Source organism: Danio aesculapii, chromosome 16, assembly GCF_903798145.1.
Source record: "Danio aesculapii chromosome 16, fDanAes4.1, whole genome shotgun sequence".
NCBI classification, from domain to species: domain Eukaryota; kingdom Metazoa; phylum Chordata; class Actinopteri; order Cypriniformes; family Danionidae; genus Danio; species Danio aesculapii.
Genome location: NC_079450.1, coordinates 18,569,374 through 18,587,897, shown reverse-complemented (window position 1 = coordinate 18,587,897; position 18,524 = coordinate 18,569,374). Strand labels below are relative to the sequence as shown.

Sequence of the window (18,524 nt, the reverse complement as noted above, 5' to 3'; positions counted from 1 at the left end):
GATAACGTTATTATTAAGGAACAATTAGGGCATATAAATGGTTTCAATAAAAATGCAAAGAGGCAGTGAATAAATAAGGGTAGTAAGCATATTAAGCACTACACTGATGCTCAGAATCCTCATTGTATTGGTCTAGGTGATCAAAAAATGGTTGCCATATATTATTATTAAATTATCAATAACTCCATAATGGACTCTTTCCATGTGCAATATTTGAGTGAGATGAGTTGACCATGTCTTAAATTGAGGAATAGAATCTGATTTCCACAGTTTTAGTATGACACTCTTGGAAATAATCATTCCATAAATTATTGTGCTTTGTATGGACACATTATAATCTAGCAAAGAATGAGAGTATACCCAAATATAGCACTTTCTGGCTCAGGTGTAAAGGTAAAACATGTTAAATATCTGATTTGTCTGATTTATTGATTATCTAATGAAAAAATGAAGACGTTTGTGCAAATTAACTTCCTATTATTTTATTCAACTTAAATCATTATAATTATAAATTCAAATTCTGTTTCTCTGGATTTACATTTTTCTTAATTTAAAATGAATTATTATCATTTGGGGCTTTTTTCATAAAAAAAAAAAAAAGAGAGAGAGAGAGAGAGAGGAAGTGTTATTAAGGCTAATTACACAATACAAATGCTTCAACTTTTTTATGTTAAGGGTTGGAAGGGTTGGGAGCAGTCCGAACTATTCGGCATAGTCTTCGGAGGTCAGATTTGGTAGCTGAGCTAAACCAGACATACACAGGACTGATTCAATGATGGAAGTGTAGAACTGTACACATGACAGTAACATAACATTTATAATATTTTAGATTAACGATATTTACACTATGGTATATAAAAGGTTTTTACGTGGAAAAAAGGAATAAAAAATTATGTGAATAAATCTCTTCACATTCAAAAGCAGTTTTCATTCAGCAGGGAGCGCTATAGACGCCCTAACTTTTCAACACAACCAACGAAGAACCAATCAAACATTTCTACTTCCGGTAGAGTTCGTGCGCCATCTTTGACGAAAAATAGCCCATCTTTATTATTTTTGTTTTTTAAAAGTGTAGAAAAGTATGGTATAACACTAAACCGCATTAAATAACCGAAGCATACGTCTGGTCCTTTTCGTATCTAACGTGTTATAACACAGTAACCGTCTTCGGGAAACACAGCTGGCGAGGTGAGCAGCAGAAGTTTTGCTTTATTCTGTTTACTAGCAACTGACTGCAGGAGTTTGATGAACTGTGTTTATTCGAGATTTTAATTTCAGATTCGACACGGGTTTAGCGATATAGTATCCGCAGACGATCACAGGACAATAAGAGCAGCTGTTTCCTAACTTAAAAACTTAAGCGTAACTTATTCAAAACTTACTGAAGAGCATACATTTGGACAATTAATCATTCTTCGTCACATTAATGTTAATAAAGATCAGTCTGTAGTTTTATGCCTCATAAAATATACTGGATACATTACGAAAATCTTTCAGACAAACAAAGCGGTAATAGTAGTTAATCCTAGTAAATACTAGTTCATAATAAATCGTTGAAAATAATAATAATGCTGTATAATTGACGCTAAACCTGTTCGGAGTGTATTAAAATATCCATTCAGCCTCACAGTAATATCGTTAAGCTAGCAGAAATGTCCAGCATGAAATCAACTTCCCCCGGAACTTGCCTTATTATAAAATGATGACTATTTCCCGTCGTGACTGATAATATATTGTGTCATAACTTATAATGTACACATCCGCTTCCTTGACCTTAAATAATTTGCTCCCTGTAGGATTAAGTAATGAGACTGTTATAACCACATTGTCTGCATGCAAGTTAAACATGTGGAAAATTATTACCTGCTTCACATCTTTTAAACATGCTGCATCTGGTTAAACACCCAGTTTATGTAAACAAACAAACAAACAAACAAAAAGATTAATTTAAATATAAAATGTATATATCGTTGTTCTCTGGTGACCTGAAGTGCTTCTTTTATACTTATTTGTAAGTTGAATAAAAGTGTCAGTTAAATGTCTAAACGTAACGAATATAATACTGAAAGGTGCTTTTATTTTATTAATTTTTTCTTGATGCCTCAATCCTCATTAGATGTCACTTGTGGATTTGGGAAAGCGTTTGTTGGAAGCAGCTCGCAAAGGACAGGATGATGAAGTGAGGTCACTTATGGCCAATGGAGCTCCGTTTACTACAGACTGGGTGAGTTAAATTTGCCCATCCACTTTTTTGGGGGTGAGTTGTATTTGCCCATTCACTTTTTTGGGGGTGAGTTGTATTTGCCCATTCACTTTTTTAAATCAGTTCAGCTCCTTGAAGCAAGCAAGCAAAACAAAAAAGTCCTTTATAAGCTATGAACCAAACCATTCAGTTCTGAGGTATATTACAACATTATAGAGTGAAGCATTATAGATTTGAGGCAAAGTAGTATGTGATAATTTGACTAAAAAACTAAATAAAACAAGGGTTCTTCACAGCTTTAATGAGGTAAAGAACTGCAATGAAGAAAAAATGTGAATGACACGAACACATTTAATTAAAAATGAACACTTATTTTAAAGATGTTTATTGTGTCTGTAGATAGGCCTGTCACGATAAGGAATTTTTGTTGTGCAATATATTTTCACAGAAATTGTTGTGATAAACGATATTATTGTCATTTTGAGATCATTTTATGCCACTGATTATTTAATATAATATTTATTCTTAAGGTTATTTAAATTATATAATTTGATGTTAAAAAGGTAAATGTCCTATTATTTATATACTATTAAATGTTCTATTAGGTGTCCAAATATAAACTTGGGCAGCGGTGAGTTAGAATATAATTGTAAAACAGCTTTATTGTTGTTTATGAATGTATAAATGTATATTGCAACGGCAAAAATTATTGAGGTCATCTCCAAGAATTACACGATAAGTCGCTATATTGATTATCGTGACAGGCCTATCAATATATACTATATATTTAATATTTATTGCAAAATATTTAGGTGATCATTGAATAGTCTTGTTCCCCAGTGATGGGTTGTAGCTGGAAGGGCATCCGCTGCGTAAAACATATGCTGGATAAGTTGGAAGTTCATTCTGCTGTGGTAACCCCACATTAATAAAGGCACTAAGACAAAAGGAGAATGAATGAATAATTGAATGAATAGTCTTGTATACAATTATGAGTGATGCTTCAAAGCTTTATAAAAAAGTAGTTTTTTTTTTTATTCTTTTAAGATTCTTTCTACTACTTTCTCAGTAGTAGAATTTAATTTTTTTTTCCTCATTCACAAATATTGCGGTTATTAAAAAAAACAGTTGAATTCAACCGAATTATATACAATTGATTTAACAACCACTTAGCTTAAAACATCTGTCGTTAAAGCTTTAGTTGGTTTTTTATTATAAAGGAAAATGAATGGAGTTTTCAGTTCTGCACATTTTCTTTTCTGAATCTGCATTTTACAATAAAAGTACTGACAATGGTCATGTATTTTAGCTGGGAACCTCACCGCTTCATTTAGCTGCACAATATGGGCACTACTCGACCGCTGAGGTGCTTCTCCGGGCTGGCGTGAGTAGAGATGCCCGCACTAAAGTCGACCGTACACCACTCCATATGGCAGCAGCAGAGGGCCACTCAAGCATTGTTGAGTTATTGGTTAAGGTAAGGTCAAATGATCTCAGAATAGTATTCGATTTGATTGACTTTCTGACTTGTGTTAATCTGTCCATCATATCTTGGACAGAGCGGAGCAGACATCAATGCCAAAGACATGCTGAAAATGACCGCCTTGCACTGGGCCACAGAACATGGGCACAGGGGAGTTGTGGAGCTGTTGGTCAAATATGGTGCAGATACTCACGCCCTCAGCAAGTTTGATAAGACACCTTTTAACATTTCAGTGGACAGAGGAAACACTGATCTGATGCTCTTGTTACAGGTATAAAAAAGAAGAAGAAGCTGACTCAGATGTAAAAGCATAACCTCATTAACTGTTGTGTATATTTAACAAGTTCTTTATAAATTTGCACTCATAATGATTGATTATGGCCTATTTGTTATACTAGGAGGGAATGCAGAACCAAGTGAACATGAATCCAGAGAGGACTATCCTGAACAGCACTTCGCCCGCCACCTCCAGCCCTCAGTTCATCATCTCCTCCTCTGGGGTGGTCAATCTTTCTGATATTGTTCTCACCAATGCTAAGTCCAATACAGGTATGAGGTTCATTACATTTGTTTCCTTGTTTGCCAGTAAGATGAAAATTTACACTCATCTTTTATCAATTTGCCCTAAAAAATATATAATTTTTTTGAAGATTATATGGAGACAATAACAGTATTTTTAACAGTATTTGCACTTTCAGGTCCCCCAAAACAATGTTGACATGTAAATGAACGAACAAAATGTAATTTTTCTGATTTTGGTTAACTGTTTAGTAAACATCTCTTAAAACACAAGCAATTAAAAAAATAGCAATTTATCAATCCTGTTAAGTTTGACTTATAATTTGAGTGAATTGGATTGGTGTATTTGTCCCCTTTAAACCAGCTTCTTCAGAGAGTGTGATTGCTGCTGATTCGGTAGACTCTGCCATTCAGCATCTTGTAGGGGAGGATGGTCAGAGAGTTATCACTATAGTAACCGACCAACAGGGAAACCTGCAGCCTGGCAACTTGGGACATAAATTCTTTGTCACCATGCAGGGGCAGCAAAGTGAGTATATGCTAATCTACTGTTCTATTAAGACTTTGGTGCAGTATTTGAAGGAAACATGAACCCTTTTGTACTAATTTGTTCTGTTGTGCTCTGAGATCCACTTATAATGTAAAAAATTTGTGATAAACTGTTTAGAAGTAACAGGCTAGTTTCGGTTGTGTTTTCATCTCTTAAGACCACACATAATAGTGGATTGTAGACTCTGAAATAAGCACGCACTGGTATGTGCTTGTAACAAAAAGTTTGCATATTTAAACATTTTTAAAAGTCCAAAAGGAGAGATGCGTGTGCTCGCTTAAAGATGGACACTGCTGTGATTTAGGCTCAATCCCAATTCTACTTTTGTACCCATACCCCTTCCCCTCGGCCTTTAAAACCAAGTGTGAATGGGAAGGGCTTTAAAATTTACCCATTAGAATTGGGACAGCACTACAGCACCTGCACACGTCATTTATGTCATCGCGATCTCTTTCTTCATATAATATCAGACGATCGCAACTGCTGTAGTTATTCCAGTTGTGTTATTTTTTGGTATTTATCTTCAGGAAATCACTGAAGGCATATATTATGTTATCATAATGATCTAATGTGGCAACAAGATCGTAAAACTGTGCATTTAACACAGTGGCCATATTCATCTATGTAAACACACCAAAAACAACATTAACATTATAGCAGACACTATAAAATGCCCATTTCCAGCCACTAGACTTTTCTGACAGGGTATTCGAGTGTCAGAATGTTGTGGGACTGCTGTACAGGAGTTATAATTATGGATTATAGATCATGAAATTTAGCGGTTTTTATTTTAGCGTTTTGTTTTTTTAAAGCATGATGGTAAAACACATAAACGGTTATGAAAATATATTAAAACGTGTTTGTTTGTTGTAATAATGACAAATGATACAAATGATACAAATGTGTGGATATCCTTACTTCTGGGTGTAACTATCTGCTGTTGTGGCTGGTGTATTCTGGGAAATTCTTAGCCCTTGGTTTCAAGTGTGGTCCTGTAAAATCTTCATTCGAAGGGGTATTCACCACTTACCTTTAGGCTAAAGAGAACTGGGACCCCCTACCCCTTCACGTGAACGCGCAAAACAAGGGATAAGGGGAAGGGGGAAGGGCTAAGGGGTAGAATTGGGATTGGGCCTTAGTGTACAAAAACGCATAAATACTTGGCACATATAAAAAAATCTATAATTACAGACAGGGCAATAGTGAACACAATTTACTAGCAGAGATAAACAGTCAGTAATGTATAAGCGAATTTTGATCTGCAGAGTTGGGGTTTAAACAAACTATTATGCAATAAAGAGAGGTTATTTTGGCAGACTGGCTTCATTATTAGCTGTTTTTAGATTAAATAGATTTGAAAATAAAATGTACTTTAACATTTTTCAAAAAGTTGATTTCTCAATTCATGACCGCTTTTAAACCTGGCATGTCTGCACATTTAGTGGTTGCAGTGCCAGCAGGCCAGATTGCAGAAGAAATCGTAACAGAGGAACCCAAACCAGTTCCATCACGAAAGCGGAAATTTGAATCAACGATCAACCACACAGATGTCAAGCATAAGGTCTGACCTGCAGAGATTTCTATTGAAATTGCACTTGAATGCGACATCACTACAGGTCTAACTGTTTGGGGTTTTCTACAGGAGCCCGATGAGAAGGACAGTCGGGAAGTACTGGAACAGCAGCTAAAAGAAGCGAACAGAAAAGCGCAGGAGTACCGACAGCAGTTAATGCGGAAGGAACAGGAAGCTGAGCAGTACAGGCTGAAACTAGAAGCCATTGCCAATGGACAGACCAATGGCACAGAGCCCCAGGAGGAAGTAGTGCTCCAGGAAGAGGAAGAAGAGGAGGAGGTGGTTGGTGAAGAGGAAGTTGTCATGTTGCCAGAAGGCGCCATCATCATTAAAGAAGAACCTCTGGATTCAACAACAGGAGAAACAGTGACATTAGTGGAGTCGGCAGATATCACAGCCATTTCTGAGGACACGCTGTAACGGTGAACCCAAAGACTCAAACACTCAGGAATTACGTACACTCTTTTAGTCTCTGTGCCTGAAGTGTCTTGTTGTATTTATTTATTGTAAATCATAATCTTTTGTTTTTATCCTTTTTTTTTTTACTCCTAGCGTTCAGTTTTCATACAAACCTCTACAAAAGTTGTAGCATTAATTATATTAAGGTGGCCACAATAATGCTGAGCTGCTCAGATTGGAAGAATAGGAAGATCAAGCATTTCCCTGTAATGTACAGCAGTCATGTAGGTTTTAGAAATAATATTATTCATTTTCCTTTCGCTTAGTCCCTTTATTAATCTGGGGTCGCCACAGCAGAATGAACCGCCAACTTATTCAGCATATGTTTTACTCAGCAGATGAAATAATATTAATCAAGTCCAATTATAAACCTCTAATGATAGTATGCAAGTATTTAAAGGAATAGATCACCAAAAATATCATTCATTCATTTATTCATTCATTCATTCATTTTCTTTTCAGCTTAGTCCCTGTATTAATCAGCGGTCGCCACAGCGGAATGAACCGCCAACTTATGCAGCATATGTTTTATGCAGCTGATGCTCTTCCAGCTGCAACCCATCACTGGGAAACACCCATACACACTCATGCGCGCACACATACACTACGGACAATTTAGCTTACCCAAATTATCTCTACCACGTCTTTGGACTTGTAGGGGAAACCGGAATACCTGGAGGAAACCCATGCGAACATGGGGAGAACATGCAACCTCCACACAGAAACGCCAACTGATCCAGCCGAGGCTCAAACCAGCGACGTACCTTTCCAAAAAAAATCTAAATTGTAATCATTTACTAACCCTCCACTTGTTCCAAACATACGAGTTTCTTCTGATTAACAGAAAAGACATTTATAAGAGAGAGAGAGAAAAAAAGCTGGAAACCTGTAGCCATTGACTTTCATAGAATTTTTACTAGTGTAGATGGCAATAGTCACCAGTATCCAACATTTTTCGATTTCTTTGTTTAGTGGAAAAAAAGAAAGTCATAAAGGGTTGGAACCATATGAGAAAGCTTAAATTGTGAGTAAATGTTCATGTTTACTCACAAAACGGTATGCAATTTATTTTTCTGCAACACAAAAGATGGTTTTGCTAGGGCTGGGTGATTAATTGAAAGGTAATCGAAATCGACATTTATCAATCAATCAAATTTTTCCAGGTCGTTTTTTTTTTTTCAATTACTTTTGCTACTGCGTGTGGAGTCACGTGACGCCGATCTGTTAAAGCTGCACTTTTCTCCCCATAGACTTCCATTCATACACATGTGAATGCATCAAACCGGAATCACAAGCTTGTGCGACAAGTTTCACAGTTCGCTGCGTTGGAAAGTTTAAACTTGGTGAACTCTGACCTGTGAAATCGCATCACTTGACTACGTGAGGCCAATAGAGGATAAAAACATGACCTCTCTGGACAGAAATTTAAAATATGGACCAAATCGCTCGCTTTTTAAAATGTCTAATCTTGTGGTTTAATCTTTCCCTTTTTCGCAGCACCGTACAACAGAATTTCGCATGCTCAAACTAGTGTGACTGCAGCTTAAGACTGATTTATACTTTTGCGTAGAGTGCACGTGTATGGTGCGGCACAGCCTTTGTGTGGTCATATCCCCGTGCACCTCTCAAAAAAATGTAACTACACATCGCGACGATGCGTAGCGCAGGCTTTGGGGATTAGTCGGTTTGATAACAGTGACAAGCGTGGACGGCATGGATTATTATAGGTTGTTCAATGTTGATGACAGTAGATGGTGTGTGGTTCAACTTGTCAGTGAATTATGAGGGCATAAAAATTAAATGAATATAATAATTATTAACCATAATCGAGTTACACTGTTCAATTAATCAAGATTTAGATTTTAGGGCAAATCGCCCAGCCCTAGGTTTTGTAATAGGAGATGTGGAATGTGGATAATCAAGAAGTTGCCGTGACCCCCAAAGTATTAGAACAATATTCAGAAACTGGTGCTGCAAATTCTTCAAAATGATCTTCTTGGAGTTCAGCCATGTTTCAAGCAACTTGAAGTAGATTAAATGCCATTTTAAGTCAAGTCTCTTTAAAACAGCGTCTCATCCCAAACTAAAGCTATCCATGTAAAATTATCCAAGCCTTCATATTTCAGATCAACCTAGTCAGAGTTATGTTACATAAAAACTCTTGGCTCTTCCCCCAGCTTTATAATGGCAGTGAATGGTGCTCGAGAAAATGTAATAAGAAAAATGTTTTTCTTGAGACCAATGCATTAGAGAGAATTTGGGACTGTTATTACTATTAAAAAAAAAAATATATATATATATATATATATATATATATATATATATATATATATATATATATATATATATATATATATATATATATATATATATATATATATATATATATATATATATAACCATCCATCTTAAAATAGTATCCTCATGTTGTCCTACTTCTGTTCACTCATGGAAACAGTTTATACAGTTCTAGAGAATTGTGCATTAATTGATTGGGCTTACGAGCATAACATTGTCATGACAAAAAGTCATTTATATTCATGTTGTGGCTTTGTTTCGTTTTGTATTTGAACAAGTCAACATTTATTTTTTGTTGTAATTGTCAGTAGAGCTTTACTTCGACCCAAAATGTTTCTAGAATAGTCATGCGAGACATTTGAAGTGACATGTTAAAGGGATAGTTCACCCAAAAATGAAAATTCTGTCAACATTTACTCATCCTCCACATGTTTAAAACATATTAGACTTTCTTCTGTCAAACACAAGAAGATATTTTGAAGAAAGCTGCAAACCTGTAACCATTCACCTCCATCGTAGGAAAAAATATATACTATGGAAGTCCATGGTCACAGGTTTGCAGCTTTCTTCAAAATATCTTCTTGTGTTTGACAGAAGAAAGAAACTGATGAGAGTGTCAAACCACACAATGCAGAGTAAATTTTAATTTTTGGGTGAAATATCCCGTAAACATTTAGAGTCAGTGGTAACTTGCAGCATAAATAAGGTGATGTGCCATCTGCTATGGCTTTGTCTAACATTGATCTGCTCCTGCAGTGTGAGGCATGCCGTGGTATGATAAGGTAGCTATGCATTTACTTGGCAAAGAAACTCTTATGTTTTATGAAACTTGCATTTATCTATGTAGCCTTGTAACCAATGGTTTAACTTTTTAAATCTTACAGAGATTGTGTTCTTTTAGACACTAAATCACGATATGCATTTCCAGGTTTTGTGTTTTGAAAAGTATGCAACGTGTTCTTGCTTGCATTTCCTTGTGAAATCTTCCATTGTTTACCATCAGTCTTTGTCAAGTTATATCATCAGTTGTGTTTACCTTTTCAGGTTTTAAAATGTGAATGAATACCGATTGAAATGTTATGGAAGTAGAGCACACATGCTTCTTGTAGTTTTGCATTATCTTTTCTGTTTGTCAGGTACACGGCTGATGATTAACATTCCATTCAATTGTATTTTAAGGGCTGCCGTCAACTATTTTTGCTCTGTACATATGCAAATATTTAGCTTTCTTTAATGTAAACCCCTCATTACTAGGATCTTACTATTTATTGAATGGTTGATTGATTTAGACATTGTTTTTCTTGCTTTTTAAGCATGTATAATTTCAGTCGTATAGGTTGTCATCAGCAGTGCTTTAAAAGATTAGTTACATTCACACTTGTTTTTGTTACAAATCGTTCGACAGGTAAAATTACTTTCATTTTAGAGAGATGCAAGCAAATGCTTACAGTTTTAACTTAAAGCAGATCGTGCATAACAGATCAACGGTTAGTCTGTATATATTTTACATATATATTTTTGTAAAGAAACACTATTGGGGCCTGTCTTTAGCGCTTTTATTATCTCTGATCAAAATAAAGATGTCAGGGGTTTGATATATTTAATAGTTGTTGTGTTTTTATTGGAAAAATAAATTGCATTTTAAGCGATATTCACGAGTCAAACAAATACCGAAACGCGTGTTTCTGGAATATTGTCCTAATGCGACTTCCGTACCCACGTTGACAGCACAACACAAACGTAAGCTATTTCTTTACTTATGTTTGTTAATATTATAAAAGCAACTGATGTCAAAGCATATTTTAACGCGTTTTTCCATTCTCTAACTTAATTTGTTGAATGCGTAAACAACGCAAATATTCATTTAGCATCACAACTACGCTGCTAGTTATACTACGGACAGTATAAAAGTGACTTCGCTGCTCGTGTTTACAGTCATGCTTTTTGCTAGCATGAGAAATACTGAAGACCTGAAGGAGTAAAGAGGAGACTGACGCAAAATCTAGTTCAACTGTCAAGTTAATCTCTTCAGACATGTTTCCTGAATTGAACAGTCTTCTCAATGCTTCTCCAGACAGTTTCAAACCTGTAAGTAATCATTTATCTTTTCGTAAACTTTATGTAACTAGCAGTGTTACTGGCTAACCGATGCTTTCTGTACTTTTAGGGGGACTTTATCCTGCTGTCTGACAGACAAGCTGATGCATCGTTTCTCATTCATCACTATCTTTCTTTCTATTTACGTGGTGAGTGACCTCCTCTAAATAATACCAAAATCACACATTACCCCTTTAACTGCCTGCTGTGCCATAAATAATGGCACACACACCCCAATCCTGTTGCTCTACTACACTTTATTTTGGGGTTTATTGTAAAAAAAAAAAAAAAAAAAAAGAAAGTAAAGAAAATGTCAAATGAGAATCTGAAATATTTTATGGCATACTTCATAAAATTTAGTATTAAAAAAATTCTTTATTTTTTTTGCAAAATTAATGGGTCTTAAAGTTAATATTTTTCTGATTTTTTTTTATAGTATATGTATTAATTCTGGTACTTTAACTATAAACAGACATGAACCATTTAGTAGAGGTTGATATTTTAGAAATTATGGAATGTGTTGAAAAAGAAATGCATGTGTTAACTATTAAAAAATGTGTTAACTATTAATTATTGTTAATTATTTTAGATTATTCAATTACTGTATACAGTTTGATGCCTAGGAAAACAAAATGCTGTTTATTTAATTTGTATCTTTTTCATTATTGAATTTATCTATGGAGATTGTTTATTATATTTTATGCATATGCACTGCACTACAGAATCATCTCAGTCAATCTAAAATAATAAATTCCTTCTGATTAGGGTTTATTTTATTTTTTTTAAATTGCAATGTTAGATTTTTATTAGATCAGCAGAAAGTCAGTGAAAAGTCAGGAAATTTGATATGTGGCTTGGAGTGGGAACGCTGAAAATCTAATACAGCTTTTTGCACACTATAATGTATGGAAGCCCGTTCCTGCCACTGAATAAAAAGATTCAATTACGCCGTAATTCTGGTCAGTCGCCATCCCAGGAAACTCCTTCGGGGACTTTTTATCTCAGTGTTTTTACTTAAAAAGTCACAATAACCTTTTTTAAAATTATTTTATTTATTTTTTATTGATTTATTTATTTTATTCAGTGGTGTTTATAACAGGTTCCATAAGAATGTGTCCTGTTTAATGTATGTGCATTTTGATTACTTGTTTTGTTAGTTTGTCTATGAATGTGCAAAAAAAGAGGGATGATTATAAGAATAATTTGAAGACAACCATTCAACCATTGCGGTTTATACTTTTTCCATTACATTTCGAAACGGATTTCATCCGTTTGTCAACAAGTTTTAATAATTTAAAACAGTTAAAATGTTGTGTAATTACTTATTCTTTAATAAAAACATGTCAAAGTATATAGTTTTACTGAATGGTGATGGAACATTATTACACTCTTTTACTTTCACAAAAATAAATAAATCATTAAAGAATACACTACCACATTAAACATACTTTCTACAAATATTACTATGACGACATCTGTACATTTTAATTTGATGCAGACACCAAAATGCGATGCCTCGTCTTTGACCCATATTAATGAAAGCAATAACTTTACATATATTTCCAGCTGGCTCTAAGGTGTGTTTTCTGGGTCTTGTACAGTCCTTCAGCCACTATAGTGCTGTCAGTCAGAGGCTGGTAAGTCTACATCTATACTTGCATTATTAAGAAATTTCACTGATGACAATAATAATCAGTCTTGATGGTATGGTTTCTGTGCAGGGAGTGAGTTTGACCCAGGCGAGAGAAAAAGGCCAGCTAGTCTTTCTGGAAGGACTGAAAGACTCTATTGGAGCTATTTTAAAGGAGGACACCAGTGAGGGGACAGAAGCTTTAAGTTATCTCAGGCACGTAAAGCATCTTTAAGCAAATTTACTTCAATATGATAATATGACTGTGCAATATGATAATATACAGTGTTGTGAATTTCTCTATCTTGCTCACGGCACCAAAACTGTTGTGAAATTCTAAGACAAGCCAAAAACCAGGGAGAAATTCAAAGCAGAATCCTTTAATAAGAAGAACTCGGCGTCGCTGTGGCGTCATCGAAAGAACTCTCTTCTAGTACAGCTGACACTTAGTTTTTATACATTTTACAGACAGTGATACCTAGAGGTGAGGACAAACAAATCATGCAAATTAACAGAAAATGACAGGCTTCTCCTAAAAGATAATAAGATGATGTACAAGAGGCATGATTGTGGAAAATTAAATATTTCTTAGCCTTTATTTACAAGTCAGTAGGTTTATAAGCCAGAATTAACCAGGGGTATGAATAATTTTGGGCTTGACTGTATATCGGATGGACAAAAAGTCTATCATTTCATGTTATGGTCTATCCGGTTATTTTGTTTTCCAAAATACATTTCATTTTTCATCATTTGAATGACTGCAGGCAGCATGGTGAGAAGGTTGCAAACTTGAAAATGCAACATTTACTTTTTGCATTTTATTAAGCGATATATGTTACATTGGTCCTGTAATGATTCATTTTTGAAAAGTGCTTATTATATCGTTAATATTTATTTTAGATTTCAACATTTAGAAATAAAAGTTTGATCAGAAGCTGTAAATAAAGTGACGAAAAATAATTATGTGAATGAACATGTCAAAAATAAATACTCCTTTCCATATGTAATGTGTATTTATATAGCGCATTTATCAAGTATGGCCATACACCCAAAGCACTTCACAATCATGAGGGGGTCTCTCCACACCACCAGTGTACAGCAGCCACGGGACAACGGCGCCAGTGCGCACACCACATACTAGCTATTGGTGGAGTAGACAGACTGTGATACAGCCAATTCGGTGGAGGAGGATGATTTGGAGGCCATGATGGGTAAGGGCCGATGGAGGGAATTTGGCCAGGGCACTGGAGTTACACGCCTACTCTTTACAAGAAGTGCCATGGGATATTTAATGAGCACAGAGAGTCAGGACCTCGGTTTAACGTCTCATCTGAAAGATGGCGCTCACTGACAGTGTGGTGTCCCCTTCACTATACTGGGGCATTAGGACTCACACAGACCGTAGGTTGAGCGCCCCCTGCTGGCCCCTCTAACACCACTTTCAACAGCAACTTAGTTTTCCCATGTGGTCTCCCATCCAGGTACTGACCAGGCTCAGCCCTGCTTAGCTTCAGCGAGTGACCGGTCTTGGGCTGCAGGGTGATATGACTGTGACCATGGTTGTGGTCAATATTAATTTACTATTTAAATAAAAAAAAACATAATAATAGTGTACTGTATTGTTTAGAAGTCGATATGAAATGACTTCTATCATAATATTAGAGTTTTGTCAGCCATGAAGTCAGAAAGGAAATTGATTTAAAGTGTTTTGTGTTTTAGGTCTCCAGGTGCTGGACTGGAAGGCCTCTTCAGATTTGTGGAAAGATCATTGTGTCAGAGCGGAGATGGCGGTCCTCCGGTGTTGATCATTGATGATCTGAGTGTGCTTCTGAGTTTAGGTGTCAGTGCTGGAGCAATACTAGACTTTACTCTCTACTGTCGAGCCACCGTGTGCTCTGAGTTACAGGTGAATCACTGTTTTTAGATCAGTGACTGAACAAATGGCAGAATGCTGATGTAATGCTTAATTGTGAACTACGATATAACAATACATATTAACTTACTGAATATATAAAATTATAATGAGAATTGAATATCATTCAAATTAGATAAAAAAAAATTAATTACACACAGTTTTTCTGCATGTCTCAAATGTATTTGATGAATTTAATGTCTTCACACAAATCAGAAAATCCAAAATTGATAAGTTATAGCATTAATAGTGTATTTAAGGTTTCGTTTTTGTATAAATAATGTTATTAATAAATAATAAAATGAGTAAACTCTTAACAGACTATTAAATCATCATGGTAATGACAATTTAACATACTAAAATTCTTCCTGAAGAATCACGTGACACTGAGGACTGACTGACCGACTGAGCTGTTTGCTTTCGCTCAAGTCATATTTTAAAATATTAAATTACATTACATTTTAAAGTATATTAACATGCATAACGGCTCTTCTGCAGGTCTCAAATGTATTTGATGCTTCAGAATTAAATATCTTCAAACAAATCATAAAATCCAAAAGTGATAAAAGGTCATAGCATTAAATGTTACACACAATGCAAAAAAATGCATTTCTCAGTCATGCTCATTTTCCAATACAAATATTTAATTATCCTTAAAATCTACAAATATTTCATTAAAAAACAAGTGTCTGTAAAAGGGGTACGAAAATGTTTTTTAGGATTAAGTTACGTTGAATTTTCTGAGCCAATTGTCAGATAATTGTTTGGTTTAAAGCATAAATTTGCTTCATTTTGATCAGTTTCACAAAAACATCAGATTTAACATAGATTCTTAAGTAAATGTCTCTTTAAGAATTTAGTTATTTGCTTTGACAAATACTTAGTACAACGTTCATTTACGTTTAACGAACAAGAATTTAGTTGCCTTCAAATTATTGATTGAATTCTTTAGTTAGTCTTAAATATTAAACCTACAGACACCCTATTATTTATATTTACTACACATTTGGTTTTAACTATTTTAATCAAATGAATGTATATTGATGTGCAGGGAAATATGGTGATTCTGGTGAGGTGTGAGGAGGAGGATGCTGATGATGAAGAGGAATTAAACCTGCTCCAGAGGGGACTAGTTCATGAGTGCCATCTGGCATTACACGTGGAGGGTTTACCCACGGGCTACTGCAGAGACATACACGGACAGGTGCATTTCTCATGCTACAGTTCACCTTATAGACCTTATTCAATTTCTCTGAACTGATCTGACCATTTCATGCGTTTTCAGGTGGAGGTTTGGTGGCGACAGAGGGGAAACGCTCTTTATAACCAACGACAAATATTTCAATTTAAAGTTCATGATAAAGGAGCCTCGTTTTTTACCCGAGGGACTTCTAGAGCAGTTCTCTGAGTTCTAATTCGAAAGTTTTCTGTTCATATCGCTTACTAAAATAATGTATTGATTTAGTTTGTTTTATTAAAATACATCTTTAGCGCTTTACTATTTCCAGTGGTTTTGTTTATTTGTTGCATTACTTGACATGTTTGGTTTGTGTATCAAAATGGATGCTTCAAAACTACCATTGAGTGTGCAAACATGCATGTAGAGCTGGAACAATAATGCTAGTAAATGTCTTTGTTTTAAGACACGAATCAGTCATGCACAAGGATATGTTCGATTTGAGTTTACTTGTGTAGCCCTTTTCAGAATGATTATCATTCCCAAGCAGCTTTTCAAAAGGTGCGCCTCATTACATTACAGTCAAAATTAGAAATGCTAAGGAGTTGTGTAAAGGGGTTGGCAGTATATAAACATAGTTAACCTTGAGTTATACAGTATATAGTTTCCTTCCAAAAGAAATATTTACATTAACAATAAAAATACACGTTGAAGTGTATTTGTTGAAAACTTTAATTGAATGATATATTTAAATGTATTTGATTTTTCACTGAAGGAAAAATAAAATCAAATGCATTTTTTGCCTAATGTGTGAATATGAAATTCTCTCTTGAGGATCTTTTCATAAGATAACTGTAAGTACATTGAGATTTTCTATGGATTATTTAAATGTGCAGAGGCATCAATATAATGAAACTAAAAAAAAAAAAAAAAACCTTTGTAATTTATTTGTCGCACATGTTAATTCGGCTATGAACAGTATATTACGGAGTCATGAATTTAAAATGACAAAAGAGGGTGCTGTTGTGTTTGATGATGATATTTAGCCGGCTATTTGTTACCAGCAAATTCATATTACTTTGATTCAAGATTAAATTTGATGTTACAAAGGATTTCTGTTTTAAATTCTATTGAACATTTAAAATTCACAATCCTAAAAAAGTGGTATGCACAAAAATATGAAGCACCACTAATGTTTTCAACACTGAGAAGCAAGTTATGAAATCAATATATTAGAATGATTTTAGATCATGTGACTAAAGATTAGAGTAATTATGGTGAAAATCTAATTTAAAGTAGATTACAAAACAAAAATTTTAGATAATCAAATGTGATGCAACTTGATGTGCAAACTTGTATTTAAATGTATTGTCATAAATACACTCTTTTGTAGCACAAATAAGTTTCAGTTTACTGACATTTCTTATTCTTAGTCATTTACATATATCAGCAGATAAATCTGAAGTCTTAATAGAAATAGTTCACTCAAAAATGAATATCATGTCATCATGCCCCCGCTCTTTTGTGAAGAGTAAAGTCAATACCCTCATTCAGTTTAAAAAGTAAACGAAAACAAATGAGTGAATTTGAGCCCTGAGTTCACTGTAAGGGAGGCTGTATTGTTTATGCGTTATTGGTTGATAAATCCCTCAGGCGAATTCAATTTTCAACTACTCAGTCAGACCCTGTGAACGTTTTTTTTTTTAACACAGCTCGCTGAAACTAAGGACTCTGTCCTTTCTAACAGACACATTTGTGCCTTTACAATACATGGTTTGCTATAAAAACAAATGCCTATGATGATTTCCAGCCTTTCAACAGTTACATTTTCATTAAACTGAACTCAATCAGTTTTTATTTAACTACAATTACAGTATTTAACTATGAAATACAAATGGAATAAAATTGAATTGAATAAAACGCTCTGAGCCCAGAGTAGAAGCTGCGCCACAAGGCCCACTGAGCCCAGAGGTGGAGCTGCGCCACAAGGCTCACTTAACCTAGAGGTGGAGCTGCACCACAAGGCCCACTGAGCCCAGAGGTGGAGCTGCGCCATAAGGCCAACAGAGCCCTGAACTGGAGCTGCTTGTTTTATTTGACTGTTTATTTGTTCACTGTCATTATACTGAGGTGCTTGATATATGATAACCAATTGACGCAAAGAATGATTAAGGAAAAAGCGCTATAGAAATACAGATGAAATTTAATTGAATTGAACAAAGCCCACTGAGCCCAGAGGTGGAGCTGCGCCATAAGGTCAACTGAGCCCTGAACTGGAGCTGCTTATTTTATTTGTTGACTGTCATTATACTGAATTGCTTGATATATGGTGCCCAATTGATGCAAAGAATGATTTGATTTTTAACTATTCTACAGAAGATAAACAAACTTAAGTTGTTCTCAATATTTGTCCTGCCTTTTCTGTTTCTTAAAGAGAGAACCACCAGCAATATGGGATATTAGAAATCTTTTACGCCAATGGCACATTTTTGAAGGAGTTCACTGTCACTGAAGATCACAATGGAAATGGCAATTACAATTCAGGAACGTCTTTATCCTCCACTGACTGTAATAGTCAACCACATATATTAGACCAAAACAATAATAATTTATGAATATATTA

The 18,524-nt window shown here is 34.9% G+C and overlaps 2 protein-coding genes across 3 annotated transcripts; both read left to right on the top strand.

Moving 5' to 3' along the window:
• Nucleotides 1–1,016: 1,016 nt before the first annotated feature.
• On the top strand, nucleotides 1,017–9,068 carry gabpb2b (GA binding protein transcription factor subunit beta 2b). The gene is made up of 8 exons (XM_056476044.1): nucleotides 1,017–1,188; nucleotides 2,117–2,224; nucleotides 3,513–3,680; nucleotides 3,763–3,957; nucleotides 4,085–4,235; nucleotides 4,570–4,734; nucleotides 6,198–6,316; nucleotides 6,398–9,068. Exons 2-8 carry the CDS (start codon nucleotides 2,117–2,119, stop codon nucleotides 6,746–6,748), a joined length of 1,257 nt encoding a protein of 418 aa, XP_056332019.1. The 5' UTR covers nucleotides 1,017–1,188; the 3' UTR covers nucleotides 6,749–9,068.
• A 1,732-nt stretch (nucleotides 9,069–10,800) lies between these two features.
• On the top strand, nucleotides 10,801–16,220 carry elp6 (elongator acetyltransferase complex subunit 6). 2 transcript variants are annotated; one of them, XM_056475383.1, is made up of 8 exons: nucleotides 10,801–10,825; nucleotides 11,021–11,173; nucleotides 11,253–11,331; nucleotides 12,749–12,819; nucleotides 12,904–13,028; nucleotides 14,532–14,718; nucleotides 15,776–15,928; nucleotides 16,010–16,220. In XM_056475383.1, the coding sequence occupies exons 2-8, from the start codon at nucleotides 11,120–11,122 to the stop codon at nucleotides 16,130–16,132; spliced, it is 792 nt and encodes a 263-aa protein (XP_056331358.1). In that variant the 5' UTR covers nucleotides 10,801–10,825; nucleotides 11,021–11,119; the 3' UTR covers nucleotides 16,133–16,220. The 2 variants fall into 2 exon arrangements, with proteins under 2 accessions (XP_056331358.1, XP_056331357.1); XM_056475382.1 differs by lacking the exon at nucleotides 10,801–10,825 and having other exon boundaries at nucleotides 10,835–11,173.
• The last annotated feature ends 2,304 nt before the right edge of the window (nucleotides 16,221–18,524 follow it).

What these genes read in the sequence shown, in the direction of transcription:
- gabpb2b (XM_056476044.1), top strand. Translation starts at nt 2,117, where the DNA reads ATGTCACTTGTGGATTTGGGAAAGCGTTTGTTGGAAGCAGCTCGCAAA. An exon ending in CAATGCTAAGTCCAATACAG is followed by an intron (nt 4,236 to 4,569) that starts GTATGAGGTTCA and finishes CCTTTAAACCAG; the next exon opens with CTTCTTCAGAGAGTGTGATT. An exon ending in ACACAGATGTCAAGCATAAG is followed by an intron (nt 6,317 to 6,397) that starts GTCTGACCTGCA and finishes GGTTTTCTACAG; the next exon opens with GAGCCCGATGAGAAGGACAG.
- elp6 (XM_056475383.1), top strand. Translation starts at nt 11,120, where the DNA reads ATGTTTCCTGAATTGAACAGTCTTCTCAATGCTTCTCCAGACAGTTTC. An exon ending in CTCCAGACAGTTTCAAACCT is followed by an intron (nt 11,174 to 11,252) that starts GTAAGTAATCAT and finishes CTGTACTTTTAG; the next exon opens with GGGGACTTTATCCTGCTGTC. An exon ending in GAAGCTTTAAGTTATCTCAG is followed by an intron (nt 13,029 to 14,531) that starts GCACGTAAAGCA and finishes TTTGTGTTTTAG; the next exon opens with GTCTCCAGGTGCTGGACTGG.